Source organism: Hirundo rustica, chromosome 4 (assembly GCF_015227805.2).
Source record: "Hirundo rustica isolate bHirRus1 chromosome 4, bHirRus1.pri.v3, whole genome shotgun sequence".
Taxonomy (NCBI): Eukaryota; Metazoa; Chordata; class Aves; order Passeriformes; family Hirundinidae; genus Hirundo; species Hirundo rustica.
In genome coordinates this window covers 70,384,301-70,399,629 of record NC_053453.1, presented here as the reverse complement: position 1 = coordinate 70,399,629, position 15,329 = coordinate 70,384,301, and the positions used below count along the sequence as shown (strand labels likewise).

The 15,329-nt window shown below is 42.5% G+C and overlaps 1 protein-coding gene across 31 annotated transcripts in view; it reads left to right on the top strand.

Annotated features, from left to right (window-relative positions):
• SOX5 (SRY-box transcription factor 5) overlaps positions 1 to 15,329 on the top strand; it is a 504,910-nt gene that overhangs the window by 339,948 nt on the left and 149,633 nt on the right. For 29 of the 31 annotated variants that reach the window (XM_058420241.1, XM_058420243.1, XM_058420242.1 and 26 more), the window contains one exon: positions 7,038 to 7,124. The exons of the other annotated variants lie outside the window; for them this stretch is intronic. In XM_058420241.1, coding sequence (XP_058276224.1) covers positions 7,038 to 7,124 — 87 coding nt within the window. The remainder of the gene's footprint in view (positions 1 to 7,037; positions 7,125 to 15,329) is intronic. 31 annotated transcript variants of the gene reach the window in all.

Below are 15,329 nucleotides of genomic sequence, written 5' to 3'. Positions count from 1 at the left end.
TGGTGCTATGGAACCTTTCCTGGCTGCAAGAATTATTTCTTTAAACGCAAAAAGCAGTGCTCTTTTACCAGAAAATGACAATAGAAATGTCTTATCATTCATACAGCATATACTTCATCAAAGCAGCATGATGGGTATTTCAGAGAGAGCAAACAACTTGAAAACAAGCATTGTATTTCTGAGAACACACAAAATCAGGCGCTATGTGCAACAAGAATGCAACAGTAACCCAATGTCCTTGTGCACCGCAGGTGACTACGGTCATCTGTGGATACAGAAGTCGATTTTGTCCTCTGAAGTGAAAAGCTGTGTGAGCTAACATGTGGCCAGGATGGGGCTAGGGATTCCACGAGCTGGAGGGCTGGTTGTCTCTGCCAGAGAAGGGAGCTTTTTAGTAGGCTTGGAAGCTACCCATGGACATATGTAGCCCAGCTGTTTTCTGCACAGTGGTTGTGATGGAGTGGTGCAGTAAGAGTCATACTGTGATGCTCTGGCCAGAGCACCACAGCTTTCTGATACTGCAACTTGAGTGTTTGGTTCAGCTCCGTGAGTTTGTGCCCAAAGACTAAAAAAAACATTTGTGTGTAAAAAAACCACCCAAAACCCCAAGCCCACAGAACCCAACAGCACACCACTTTCTGTCCAGTCAGAGGAGCCCCAGGTAGTAATGTACTCAGCACCACATTTTTTGCCTATCACGCCTGAGCAACCATGTCCTACATTTGAACAGTATCTACATTTATAGAGGTGTTTCCTAGTGTCTGCTCCAAAAGTTTAAACTGCTTTTAGACTGGTGAAAAATTGCAGTACTTCCTGGAAGGCAAGAGAAAAATGTATGTTTTGTGGTCTTTGATTTCCAAATTTAAATACATTCTGTGTTGTGCCTGCTCGTGATTCATAGTGTCTTGCCTAGCTGCAAGTAGTTCCCTAAAAGCATGATTCTGTTGATGGAGAACCATATGTGTATGCAGATGCTGCATGTCTATGTAACCTGCTGATACCAACCATTTCTTCATAATAGTTGCTTTATTTTCCTTGCTTATGAAAATTGTTTCTGATTTTGTATAGGTAAGAGCTTCTTAATGAAAAATGGGGGCATAAAAAGAGAAATTTATTCTGTCTACGTTGTTTCTCTGCTCTTTTAAAAGAAGAGTGTAAATCTGCCCTTAATCTTGTTTCCTGATTCAGGCCAGAGAGGGCTTGTGGTTACATGAGCAGAGAAGAGAGTGCCAGTGGGGTGGCATGTCAGTAGGTGAGGGTTGTAGGAACGCTGAGTGACTGACAGGTGGAATGTATTTATGACCACAGCCGAAGAAAAAGGTGAGTTATGAGTCCCAGCTCAGTGTTTGCCAGTGCTTTCTTAATACAAAGGAGGATGCTTGCCAGAAATGGAAGGTGTATCAGGCAGCGTTGAAGTTCATTCATGATAATTTGTGCCGACCAAATACTCCTTCCTCTAGGAATGATGCGTGTTGGCAGGAAATGCTTGGTGGTCTGGCTGGGCACTGAGCAACTCTTGGCTTCTCTCTGTTCTTGCTACACTTCATGTCATCATCCTTGCCAAGGCCAAATGCCTTTCTTTTACTTTTTTCTGAGAAGTATCTCTCTTTCAGCCCAGGGCAAGATCTGTTCACTGTAGCTACAGAGGAGGGAACCCTTTGGGCATCTCCTTGGGAGGGTGCCTGTCCTTGGACATCCTCTGGATGCAAGTGGGAGGCTCCAGGACTCACACTTTCTCTCTTGCAGTCAGCTTACACTCCTCCTACCCTTTGATCATAGTTGTCTCTTTATAACATCAGAGCTTTCTCTCGCATTTCTTCTTCAAATACGGCTCTTTTGGACATGCCTCATGTGGAGAGCTCCCATTCTTCACCTTGTTACAGTGTGCTGGAATTGCATGCCTTTCTCTGGAAGCAGGCAGCTGCATGAGACCAAAGTTTGCTTTCAGTAAATAATCAGCAGGAGCAGAGAGAGGTAATAGAGATTTGGCACCAAACACCATTCTAAGCTTGTATAAGTGGATTTCTAGGACTGTGACCCTGGAGCATGGATTGAAAAGAGCTGCTGGAGAGGCTAGGCCTGAGGGGAATGCTGTGCTGGGGGACTGTGTGCTTGGAAGGCTGCCGAGGCAGGTCCAGGTACGTGTGCATCTGTGCTGCCACTGAACTGAGAGCAGGATTAGGTCCACTCCCAAAGGGGAGCTACGATGCTCGAAAAAAATGAACTTCAGGAAGGAGATTAAATTCAATAGAAGTCTAGCAGACAGAGATAAAAATTGCACCTCTCTCTTACTATGGCTTTGTAGCCTCATCCATTTCCTGGAAATAAACTGCTCCTTTCCCAGTGTGAAAACTTCAGGGCTGTTAAGCAAATAAGTCAATGAAGCTGTATTTAAATATCAAACGCAGGAGTAGAGGGAGAGTGACGTGCTTGTTAGCAAACCAAAAATGAGATTAAAAAGCCGTTTAATGTTAATTTACTGAGATGATTTGCTTTCCGGTGGTGTAAGAGCAATTCAGTGGATGTACAGACGCATCCATATGTGCAGATCGGAGCAGTGGACGCGGGACTCTCACAGCTCCAAGGAAAGTGGTTTCATTCCACGTGCTGAAGGCCTGCGTGAGAATTGCTGGCTGCTGGCATCAGCCTCCAAGACTCATTGTTGTGGATGAGGGAGTCAGTCTGGATGGTGCTTGGCACAGAGGGAGAGTGGCGGGACCGGGGGGCACCGAGGAGCCAGGGAGCTGCTGGCACAGGCAGAGGCATTCACCAGTGGGCACTGCCATACGCAGTGATGCGGAGAAGCATATGTAAGCAACAGAGGCAGGGGTGAGAGAAGAAAAACAAAATGTGCCATAAATATCTCTAGAAAGAGCTAATGACTGATAAATGTGTTGGATAGAGACAGCAGAAATCATTTCTCTGGATTAATTTGTATCTCTGTTGATTCAGTCGGGCACCTCTTGGCCAACATTTAGTTAATGATTCCTGTTCTTCTTTCCATCTCAATCCTTCTCTTTGGTGCCCTGTCCGTAATCCTCTGCTGCAACAACATGTAACACTTCTCCTGGTGTGTCTGGAACAAAAACGTTTCCTAAACATTAATGAATTTCTGTTCACAAACGACCTGTGAATGAGTCTTGGAGGTGTATTCCTACTGTGCTGTGCCTTGGGATTGGTTTATCGTGTGCCGTGGGACCTACACTGCAAGTAGGTAATGGGAGGGGTTCTTAGCTCAGGTGGGGCTTGGAAGAAGGAAGGGGGGTAATTCTGGGTTCTTCTCTGAGGTTGAATTAGGAGGCATTATGAATCATCACCGTGCTCACAACACCACGAGTAGCTTTTGGGAAATTCAGATCATTGTAATAATACATAGCTGTCCTGATGCACGTCCAAAATCTGTCACAATATAGCTCAGATTTTGCATGTAGGAAACATGGTTTTGGGGTACCCGAGAGGAGAGGAAGGGTTGGAGTAGGGATCAGGAATAGCAGCTCCTGGGTGCAGGCCACCTTTCCCAGTTTCAAGCTGTACATTATATGTGCAAGCTTTAAAAGTTTTACTGACTTTCCAATGAATCCAGAGAATGTCTGCCTTGCAAATAAGAGATAGCATTTATTTCTTCTCCTACTTTGAGAGGATCATCTTCCCAATGAAGTCTAAAAAAAGCTGAACAAAGGATGACTTTGTTTCTGTGTAATTCATGGAACCTCTACGGTCGTAACCTTTTAAACGGTTATTTTTATTTAAGATGTGTAAATTTCAAATCTGTTTTTAATGGGGTACATAAATGACATAATAAATGTTTCTTTCCAAGATATGGTGCATAAGGTATTTCACAAGCAGTTACTGAAATGTGATAGGCTGAGTATATGAATAGCATGTTTTATGTAAGTACAATATGTTAACATGGTATATAATAGAATTAAACAAGCTGTAATCTAATCTAGCTCTTTGGCTCCATAAAGCTATAGGGGTGGGGAAGCTATTGTCTATTGGAATTAAAGTTCTTTTTAAGTATTAGCAGAAGGACGATTATTTGCTGATTCTGTGTCAAAATTGTGCCGGAGTGTCTTGCGTGTAAATGGCGGTTCAAATCAAGAGAGGTTTGAGACTAAGTTAGGACATCAATTTAATGTGATTGCTTGGGGGTTTTTAAAGGAAAAAACCCCTATATAATATTATTTTGAATAGTTAACGTACAGTATTTCAACAGGGGAAGCACTGATTAGATCACCGCAATCTATTTTATGCCATCAGGATTGCTGAGGGGGCTTATAATTGTGTTAAATTTTCATATTACTCATATTCACACATTAATGAACAGATGCATAGTTACTATTGGGATTTTGCCATTTGGCCTTTCACATCTCTAATCACGATTTCCTACTGAGATCTTTTACCGTTCTCGCAGAAATTCAGTCATTGATACATGGCCGTCCACCGCGTTCATTACTCCCCCTCCCTCGTCTGTCCGCGGCTCTCCCGGGCACCTCGGGCGGGCTGGGGTGGAAGGCGAGCCCTCCGGCGGGGAGCTCCGGCGCTCGGGCTCGCACCGGCACAGCTCCAGCTCCCCGCGGCAGAGCGACACCGGGACCGTCCCGGGGCTCTCCCCGAGCGGCTGCGGGGCCCGGCGGGCAGGGAAGGAGGCAGGGAAAGCGGGAGGCGAGCGGGGATGCGGGCAGACAGGGATGCCGGCGGGCAGCGGCCAGCGCAGCGGGGCTCTGGCAGCCCCGGCCAGCGGCTGCTGTAGCTTTAAGGCGGCAACTTAGACAGAGGACTTGTGTTTCTTTACCAGCGTACCACGGCGAGTATTTTGTCTAGCCGCGGGGGAAAAGCTTTGTCGTGGACTTTGCTGACAATGGGCTTAAAAGTGAGGCGGGCTGCTTTTTGGTGCCTGGAGGCTCCGGAGCCCATTGTCAGCTCACAATGGATCCCTATTGCCGCATTCCTGCTTTGCAAAGGTTTGTTGGCTTTTCGTGAGTGACAGCTCTCCGCCGCAAATGCCGCATTTGCTCCGGCCTGTTTACGCGCTGTTGCGGAGTTTTCAGAAGAGCGCGGAGGAATAATACTATTAAAAAATTAATAATAATAAAAAAAAAGAAAGAAACCAGGAGAAGGGGCAGTGTTTATCTGACCTATTCACGCTGCGGGAAATGGGTTTCCTTCGTGGGTGCTTCGAGGGGACGGACGAAGTTCAGCAGTAGCTGCGCCTCCGGCTCAGCGGCCCCGGCACAGACCGCGCTCTGCTTCTCCCGCCCGCATCCCTGGGATTTCATGGGATTTCCAGAGAAGTTTTAGAGCTTCTAGCGGAGAAACCTCACTCGGGCGAGCCCGGGGATCAGCACAGGAGGAGATGGGGGTGTCGCAACGCGAACAAAAAAAAAAATGTCACGGCACAAACCACCCTCCTGTGCTGTCGGTGCCATCCGAAGGTTGTCGCTGCTCTCCCGGGCGAGATGCGGGCGTGGGGCTGTGCCCGGCTCGGGTGTCTGCCTGTCCTGTCCTGTCCTGTCCTGTCCTGTCTGTCTGTCTGCGAGCAGCAGGCGAGGTTGCTGTGGGATGCAGGAGAGCATCCCGTGGCGCTGTAGTTCGCTGTGAATGAGCAGGGAGGGTTTAAGGGAGCCCGGACCGAGCCCCCGGGGCTTTGCGGGGCTCTGCCGGGAGAGCGCAGCCGGCAGAGCCGCCCCGGGGAACCGCAGCGCCTCCCGAGCTCCGAGCTGGGGCTTGAGAAAGGAGGAGGAATTATCCAAACGAGATAATGAAGGTTGCTCGTAATGGTTTTTTTTTTTTTTTTACTGTGGGGAAAGTTAACCAGTTGCTAATAATTGTATGGTCTCTAGGCCAGACGGTCCCTTTGATAAGTTAACGTGTACTCCCTTTATGCTCCTGGTAGGGGGTAAACAAATGCCTGAACAAATACAAATACACATAAACACGAATGTGGAGAATAGCAGTATATGTCTTAGATCCAGATAATAAGTGTGGGTATTGTTATTTAGATGGCACATACTGGGACACTTATCTTTTAGTACACTCCATTTTCTAACTGAATGCAGCGCTAATCGTGGGATTGAAAGCTATTGTAATTGTGTACCCATCTAAATGCTGACAAGAATATACAATTACATTGTTTGGAATTGAGTTTAATGTTCTCTGAATTTTATTAGCATTTATATTTACTTATGCATTAAAATTCTACACAAAAAGAGGTCAGAACACAAGAGTTGCAGACATAAATATCAGACCCATCCACACCCTCACTGCATTTTTCCTGAAAATACTGAACAAATATATTTTATTTTATTTTATTTTTAAAGGAAGTGATAGAATCTGAAATGAGCAAATAATGGGTTTCCATTCTAAGCAATGCCTTTTCTCCCTCTGGATTTTGCAGTCTTTTAAAGCTTTTTTTTTCCATACCCAACTTTTTATTATTATTTATAATGCGTGTGTTACTGGAAAACCTTACCACAGTGTGCTTACCACCACACGATGTTTAAACACACATTATAAAGTGGATGTAATTGTAAAGACTCAGAGGGATATAATTACATGTAGCAGATTTAGGAGCTAATTCTTTGCTTCTCTCTCTCTTTCTCTCTCTCTCTCTCTCTTTACTCCGCATTTTATCAACATAATTATTTTTTGACTGCAGACTAACACCCAGAAACTGACAGGCATCCATTATAGGCAGCAACTTGTTCACCAAATTGAAAAACAATGAACTGCAGGTTTATGTGTGCCCATTGTAATACAGAATTACCGGAGCTTTGTTCCACTAGAGGAAAAAGCTAATGGTTTTGAAACAGCAGGTGACAAAACACATTCAGGTTTTTTTCTTCTTTTTTTTTTCTCTTTTTCTTTTTTTTTTCCCCTCTCTTCCCTCCCCTCTTATCAGTTTGTTGATGAAGTCATTATGAACTGGGGCCCAGAGTAGGGTTGGCCTTATTTTTAGCAGATAGACTTTTAATGAGTTCTATTGTGGAGACAGTCATGTTGATTTGCTTACATTTTTTTTCCCCCCCTTCACTCAGAAACTCCCAGTATTGAAAAGCTACTATCAAAGGACTGGAAAGACAAGCTTCTTGCCATGGGATCAGGGAACTTTGGAGAAATAAAAGGTAATGCTGTTTCTCTGCTAAAGGAAATTAAGAATGAATATACAGATACCACTGGCTTTATGGAACTTTGTCTGCTCCTCTTCCCCTCCCCTTCAAACGTGGTAATTTGGGGTTTAAATGAAATGTATGCACTCCCATCTGTGATAATATAAATCAATGAAATGGTATATTGCCCTAAGTGAATGAATTTACATTTAGCTTTTGTTGCATATATCGTTCTCTGTTATAAATTAACACATCCTATTGCTGGATTGGGGGAAAAAAAAAGTCAGTATCAGACATATGTGGTATCAGAGTACAGCAGACCTCAGTTTCTGAAATTTGAGGGTGATCTGAATTCCTTGTTTATTTTTGGACAGATTTCGATGATGTAGTTTTTTTTTTACTTTTTACTTCTTTTTTTTTTTTTCCTTTTCTTCTTTTTTTCATATAGGGAAAAATAAAAAGAGCAAAGTTTGTGTAATGATACCTCTAGGTACTGAAATTGGCCAGTGCAGATTTTAAAAGACAGCGTACAACATCTGTGCACTAAAGCATGTTCTTTTAAAGCCGTACTCCAGAAGGAAAATTACAAAATTTGACCACTCTCCAGCAGCAGTAGTTTCTGCTTTGCCAAGATTTTTCCCCATTTTATATATCTGAGGTCATTTTAGGGAACCTGTGGTTGTTTGTTTTCATGGAATTTAATATTTTTATAATTCCTCTGCAGTGCTTATGATAAGGAACTCACTCAAAATACACACGTCAAAAATTGTAAGTTTTCAGAGCAGCCATTATCACTCTGGAAAGAAACAGTGACTCTGATTCTTCTCCCATTTATATCAGAGTACATCTGGAGTAACAAAATCCAAGCCAGTGGCGTTTTGGAAATGTGAAAGTAGCATGAAATTAAAATTAAACCCTTCTCTTGTGTTTATAAACTGGATTTAGTTTTCTCTCCATTATTTTTGGTATGTTTACTTACTAATGTTGTCCCTGATCTAGAGATCCTCACTCAGGCAGGCTCCCAAACCTTGTGCCTGACAGGTTTAAGGACCCTGTGCACAAGAGGTGGGCAGAATTCAGTAAAGCATACAATGCAACATGCTCTCAGAGGTTAATGGGTTGGTGCATATGCAAAGAAAGTGTTACTTTAATTATATGGGCCTTCCAGCCTGTCACCGACAAGCCACCAGCATCAGTTTGTGCTATTCCACTGACTTACCCAAGTAGGAAAATATGCCACTTGTCTCCCCAGGCTTCTCCCTAGGAGGCTGTAATTCAAAAATACATATTCATTACATATGTAGAATAGCTTTATAACAGAATACAGTGCTCCAGGAGGCTGAGATGATGTGATGATGATATTGATGATGATTACTACAGAGGGCCAAACCCTGTGTTCTTCATTCCTGCTCCATGTGTGTAAAGCAACAGGTCATAAAGAGGCAGGGCAGCCACTGGGCTTTACCTGGGAGTTCTGGGTTTTAAAAGCACATTGTTCCAAAGTGACATCATCCTTTGCCATGAACTGATGAGCCTTTAAGATGTCTCAGGGATGAAGTATGAGGAGACATCTTTCTTACCCACTCTTGGGTATGTATTTCAGCAGACCTTGCACTCTGTATGGAGCCTCTTTAACTCTTGACACACTGGAACCCTTAGAAGGACTCCCAGCGATCCTCCAGTGCCTTTGGACTCTGTAGAGCTGCTCTGAAGAGTGCTGTGCACTGAGAAGGTGGTCTGTTCCCAGTGCCTATGATCTTGTTCTTTTGGAGGGCAGTCTTTTTTCTCCCTTCCACTTTTTCCCTTTCACGAGCTAAACTTGAAAGCAGCAGCAGCCAGCTCTGTGCTACCACGAGAGAAATTCAACAGTCCTTTCAGTCGTGCCTGGGGGAAAGGATGGGGAGCAACAGCACAGCCTCAAAGAAGACTTTTCTTTGCTTTAATTTTTGGTTTTTAGCTTTATATTTTGAACACAAGTCGAGTTATTGTTCTGTAGCTCTGTTCAAAAGCCTCACATCTGAGGCTTTTTAGTGCAACTGTGGTTCTGTGGCTGGGGGCATGGTTATTAGGTGTTTGGATCAAGTTTGGCAGTAAGCTGTGAAAACAGGCACTGGTTTATTTTTCCTACTGACTGCCGTGACAGTTGCAATTATTGTCCATTGTTCCTAGGTGGCTAGAAAGGAGGGAGGATACAATAGAGCATTGCCCTCTGGGGGTAAATGAATTTGACTTACAGATTCTTGGGGGGTCAGGCAGGCTGATTATTTAGTGCCCAGGAATGTGGTTTTCATGGCACCATCAGCCGTGAGCAGCCAACAAACAATGGCTCGGCTGTATTGCGGCGATATTTAGTGAGGCAGCAGGAAAGGTGTGCAAGTTGAGCTGCCCTGTGCCCACATACACGTGTACAAACACACATATATTATGCTGCAAAATGCTTTTTGTCGTTCTGTAGTTACGAAGTTTTCCAGTTGCCATTTTTTAATTAACTTCTCTCTCCGCGTTTGGCCTGGCAGCTGCGTTTTTTTCCGCCCCTCATTTCTCTATTAGCGATATTTGGAAACCCCCACTTAAGTACTGTCTTATTATTAATCCACCCTGGAATGTGGACAGCGCTAGGAGGTGTACTGCCCAACTGTCTTACGCGCTGAACAGTTTTTTCCATTTAACTGTTCAAAATTTCATTGTGTTTTTCATTAGGTCGGGGGGAGTTTTAGTACATCGTGTGTGAAAGTCTCAGCGCTAGGCTACATATTGTTAATGCCCAAGTCTGTGTTATTACCATTGAGTTTTATTCTCTGGGAGAGATTAAAAGAAAGGGAGATGAAGAGGAAGACTTTATTTTCTATTAGCGTGATTTCTTTTAAGTTAGAAAGCAGTAATATTTTATTAAAGATAGGGAAATTGGTGAATGGTTGGAAGTGACCAGACTTCCTGTGTTTTGTGTGTCTTGGTTGCTTTGTTACCTTTGGCTGTTGCTTTAAACCCCCCTTTCTTCATCTGCATGCCTGTAAAACTGAAGAGCCATCACTGAGTATCTGCAGAGAGCCAGCTGCAAACTTCAAGTTCACAGTTAGAAGGATCTGTTTATATCCAGCTACTAATTGAAAAGGAGACGTATTGTTTTATTCCACAGCTTGAAAGATACTGCAAGGGAATGCTCTTAAAATGGGGCAAAACCTAGAACCTTTCATATCTGTGGAAATTGTAGCTCAAATACCTGTGTTTGTTCAGAGAGATAGTCCGGGGCTAAATAACAAGTTTGACGCTAGAGATTTCTTAGGAAATTCTGTTTTGATACCCCTGGAATTCTTACTCTGCTCAAAATAAATCACTGTATAGCAAAACTCGCAAAACATGCTGTTAAATTCAAGCGTTTTGAAGTGAAGCTGTAAAACCTTGTATTGAATTGGTTGAAGCTTGTTCAAACTTAGTTGTATCCATCATATTCAAAACCGGGGCTCAAAAGGCCTCTGGATTATTCATGGGTAATGCAGTTGATTAGATTCAGTGGAGCAGAGAGATCTTCAGGTCCCAAACTGATAATCTGCAGGAAGGAAAATCGTGCCCCTTTTCTGCTGTCAGTGTAACTGCCCTGTTAACTGTGCATTGCAGCAGGAAAGTAGGTGCTGTCCTTCAGCGTTACTAGGAAAAGGTATAAATATATATATTTATTTCTTAAATATCAGTGATCATTCCTATGGATACAAAATTAACACGAAGCTTCTCTTTTATTGGTGCTGGGCCTCGGGAGCAGTGCTGGCCCCTCAGGTGCATAATGAGTTTTCCAGCTTTGCTTACACTGGGGTGAGTGAGGCAGCTTTAACCGTGATGAGAACTCTTCTTGAAACTTCCTTGGAGTGCACAAAGCCGTGCTGCTAATCTTGTCCATCTCTCCATTGAAGCTTGTCAAGACGTAATAATGCATATTTTATATGCTCCCCACTGAGCTGATTTTGAATAGAGGTGTGGAACAAGAGGTTAAACAGACTTTTGTTTCCAGTCCTTCTGAGTTGGTTTTCTGTTTAAGGCATTGTTAACTGTGATTGTGCCCAGATCTCTCGAGAAAGACTGGGCAAGTCTGAATCTGACACATTTTTGTTGCTGTTTGGAAAACTTTTTCTATTGTGCAGGTTAGTTTGTAAACAACTCAGGTGAAGTGTTTCCTGGAATCACCGTGAGAGGGATTGTCGTTAGGTTAGAATCAGCTCTTCATTGTACCCACTTAAATCTGGGTGACTCCAGAGACTGTATTGGAGTAACCACGGATTTATGGATGTAATTGAAGGCGAGATTAGCCTACCGATGCTGATCCTCAACCCATGGTAACACAGACATTTGTTCTGCGTGGGAAGCCGGGTTCCAAATTCCACGAGGTATCAGTGCAGGTGTTGTGTCAGGTTGTGTCTGATGTGAGATAGAGCTGTGCTTGCTGAAGACTCCCATTTTGCTCACGTGCTCAGAAGACGGGGCATGAGAGAGTGCGCAGTGAGCGGTTTTAGGACTGCCAATAATGGATAAAGAGAAATAATCCATTCAGTGATACTATAGCTCATCAGAGCCCATGAATTAAAGACATATGTTATGTAGATTCAATGTATGGATTAAAACGGATAATCTGGTAGGTGACACACAGAATCTTGAGATAAGTGAGCTATGCAGATTCGGTATATGGATTGTGACGGATAATTCCATTTAAGTAATGCTGGACAAGTTGAAGACAAGTAAGCTTCGGGTGGTGCTCAGGTTATGTGCAGTAATCCAATGAGTGACACTTTGGATCACATAATCTGTAAACTAAAGACAAGGAAGCTGAGGATTCTGCATTTAGATGTGGACATGAAGAAGGAGGGGGGAAAGGGAGAAAGATTATTCTGGGGGAATATACTGAGTTTAAACCTTTGACTAATACAGCACAGATCCCCAGGAGATGTGTGAAAGCTGCACGCTTTCTTAGGGAGCTGTGTGAATTTTGCATTTGCAAATTAATGGTTCAAAAATGTTTGCAAACTTGTGTCAGCTGTGGATGTTTTTGCATTATCTCTTTGTGAGTACTATTGTAAGTGGAGTGTCAAGAGAAGGAGGGTGAGAGTCATTAGTGAAGGAGGTAAGATACCTTGGATTGTCAGATTTAAATTGTGGTAAATTCAGTATTTGTTGCAACCTACTTAGTATCTTGTTTGTGTTTACTTTTTTGGGGGGTTTAATAGTAGCAAATTGAAAATTGTGCTTTAGTCCTTTGTCAGTATTCCAGAAGTGCTGGGGTGTGTGGGAACCTGCCCAGTTGCACTCAAGGAATCCTGTTTCAAGAGGAGATTTGGCAGCTCCAAAATTTTGGAGATTGATCACAACGCAGTGCCCTACTCTCAGGCTGCAGGGGAGTAGCCAGTGCTAGCTGAGCCACGCCAAAGCAGAACTTCTTCAGCCCAAAAGAAAGCCTGAGGTAGAGATTGTGACTGGATGGAGCTTCTCCTATTTGGCCTAGAATGTGAGATTAGTTGAGGGTTGTATATGTGAAAGGGAGGGTTGGAGGAATCTTTTTTAAAGCATCTAAAAATGTGATTTTTATGGCAAAGCAACCAATTCAGGTTGTTCCAGATTTTTGTACATAAAGGTACTTAATTTGATCACAAAAAGTCAGGTTCTGATTTTATTTTTTTTAGATGTGATTATTGATAGAGGTAATAGAATAAAATTGAACTAATGTAGCAAATGCCATTGACTTTGATTGTATGGGGTCAAACCACTCTGTTTAAAAATCGTTCAGAGAGTTGGTCGACAAAAGGGTCCTAAAGCTGTGCTTCATGGTACTAAAGTTACCTGAACGATGTGCTGATAGAGCTGAATGTCACTGAGTTACAACTGCCAGTTTGTCAAAACAAAACAAAGCAAGCACACACACAAACACACACACACACACACACACACACTTTTTTACTCTTTTTCCTGCTGCTGCATAAAATTCCAGCAGCAAATGCTATTTTCCTAGCCTAGTTCTAACTTGTTGTCTAGACAGTAAAACAATGAATAACCTCTGAGAAACACTCTCAATACGAATGTTGTCTATTCCTTTGGTAACCTTGACAATAAGTTGCTAACCTGGTTGAATACCGGGCTTTGTTTGTAGTCTACTGTACCAAAACTTTTTTTTTCTGACAGCAAATAAAGAGTACTCAGTGACAGCCTCTTTCCAGCGCGGGGAAACAGCAAAGTGCTGGTTTGTTACTGAGCAGACGGCTGAGCTTTTTTTCCCCATAGAATATGAGTTCTTGAGGCTAGTAATGGCAAAAGAGGGTAATTGGTCATAATTTGGTTTTATTCATTCTTCAGCCTTGCACTCAAAGATTAAAAATGTCCGTCTGCTGAAATAAATACCTTCCTTACATCTTGCTGTTCTAAAACGGATTTTTACTTGTCAAGCAGAGACAATTCATTACATGAATCTGTAGGTACAGACAAATCAGTTTGAATTGTGCACTTTTTCTTTCCTTGTTTCTTTTTCTGGTGGCTGTGGCTTGCCAAGTAAAAAGCAGTCAGAAAGTTTTCTTTTATTACGCTGACTCGCCCTATCAATAAGGTGAAATGATTTAATTTAGCAAGGTGGGTAGTTGTAAGATGTCAGTCATTGTGTAGCAAAGTTGGCTTAAATACTTAATGAAAAATGCCAGTTTCCAGATGTTTTTGTGCTGATGGCTCCCAGATTAAGTGGCCTGAGAAGCTGTGTTCTAGTCCATAATAAAGCACTCTCTGAAGTATTCATTAGGGTAGCACCAGAGGAGTTAGCACACGTTCACAAGCACAGACCCACATGTACCCACCAACACATCCCAGCAAGTACATAATTTACAGTGCAATCCCATTGCTTGGCCATAAACATTTCACATTGCTGTTCAAAAACAGAGAGAAGCTGTTAAATTCTGAACTTACCTCAGCCAGTTAGATCTGTTTATCAGGCTACTTTTCCTGGAGGAAGCATCGGCTCCCCATTGCCTCACATATGTGACTTCAGGTGATGTCAGCAGCACGAATGGAAATACTCCTCTTTAAGTTTTAAATAGGATTTTAAATTTTTATTTAGGGAGAGCATGACACAGATTAGTTTGCTTTAAAGTAGAAGACGACTAGGTGGGCTGTCTATTTTACTTTCCTGATTTCCTTACTAAGCAATGTATTGCCGGGTTTATATTTGTAATATGTCAAGGTTAAAACTTGGGGTGAGGAGTGGGGAAAAATCAGTTGACGCTGGGATGAGAATTATACTCTGGAGGAAAGATACTGTGAGAAAATCCTCTACAAAAGATACTCTTTTTTTATGAACTACTGATAATTTTATTTATTCGTTGGAATTGATACAGTTAGGACTAGTAGGATTTTACTCTCTCTGAGGACAGCTTAGTTAACAGAGGGTTCGGTTTGAAAAAAACGCCTTAATTTTTCTATCAAAACTGTAGCCTTCACTAGCTTAAAAAGTCTACTGAAAAAAAAAATAAAAAAATCCACACCATTGCAGGAAATACTTGGAGGTGACTCAGTCTTTAGCCCATGTATGGGCTGTAGCTCAGTCCTTGTCACACTGTTGTTACATCAGAGTTACACAGGAACTGTGTTGTGGGGCGGTTCTGTTGCTTGGTAGGTTGGATGACATCAGTAATGGGTTCATTCATGAGGGTCCCCTTGGTTGAAACCCTACCTAGTCTCCAACTGGGTCAAACACAGACTTAATTATCTATTTAACGTGTGTTACTGTTAAAAAGTCAGTGGGGAAATTCTTGGCCTTGCTGAAATAGTTCTGCTGGTGACTTCATCGAGGCCAGCAATAAAACCTCCTACGCCACATAAAGTGCAGAATGACTTTCGGCAAGTTGCTAAAAAGCTTCGTGCCTTGGTTTGCTCTTGAAAAAACATAATGCATACCATTACCTTTCTACCTGCAAACAGTCCTTAAGAAGATCAATTAGGTAGCGCTTTGAAATTAAAAAATGCTTTATACTGGCTGCTCTAATTATTATTATACATCTTAACGTTATTTGAATACAGAGTGCTTCAAAATATTCTTATTTCCATTTAATGATTTTTTTTTTCCCCGTAGAAAACTTTGTAGATACAGGAAGCTTTTTTCCTTTTGTAACCACAGTTAATGATACGAACATAATACAATATTATTATGTCTTCCAGGCTTTGTACTCGCGCATTGTTTTCTTTGATTTCCCTTTGAAAGAC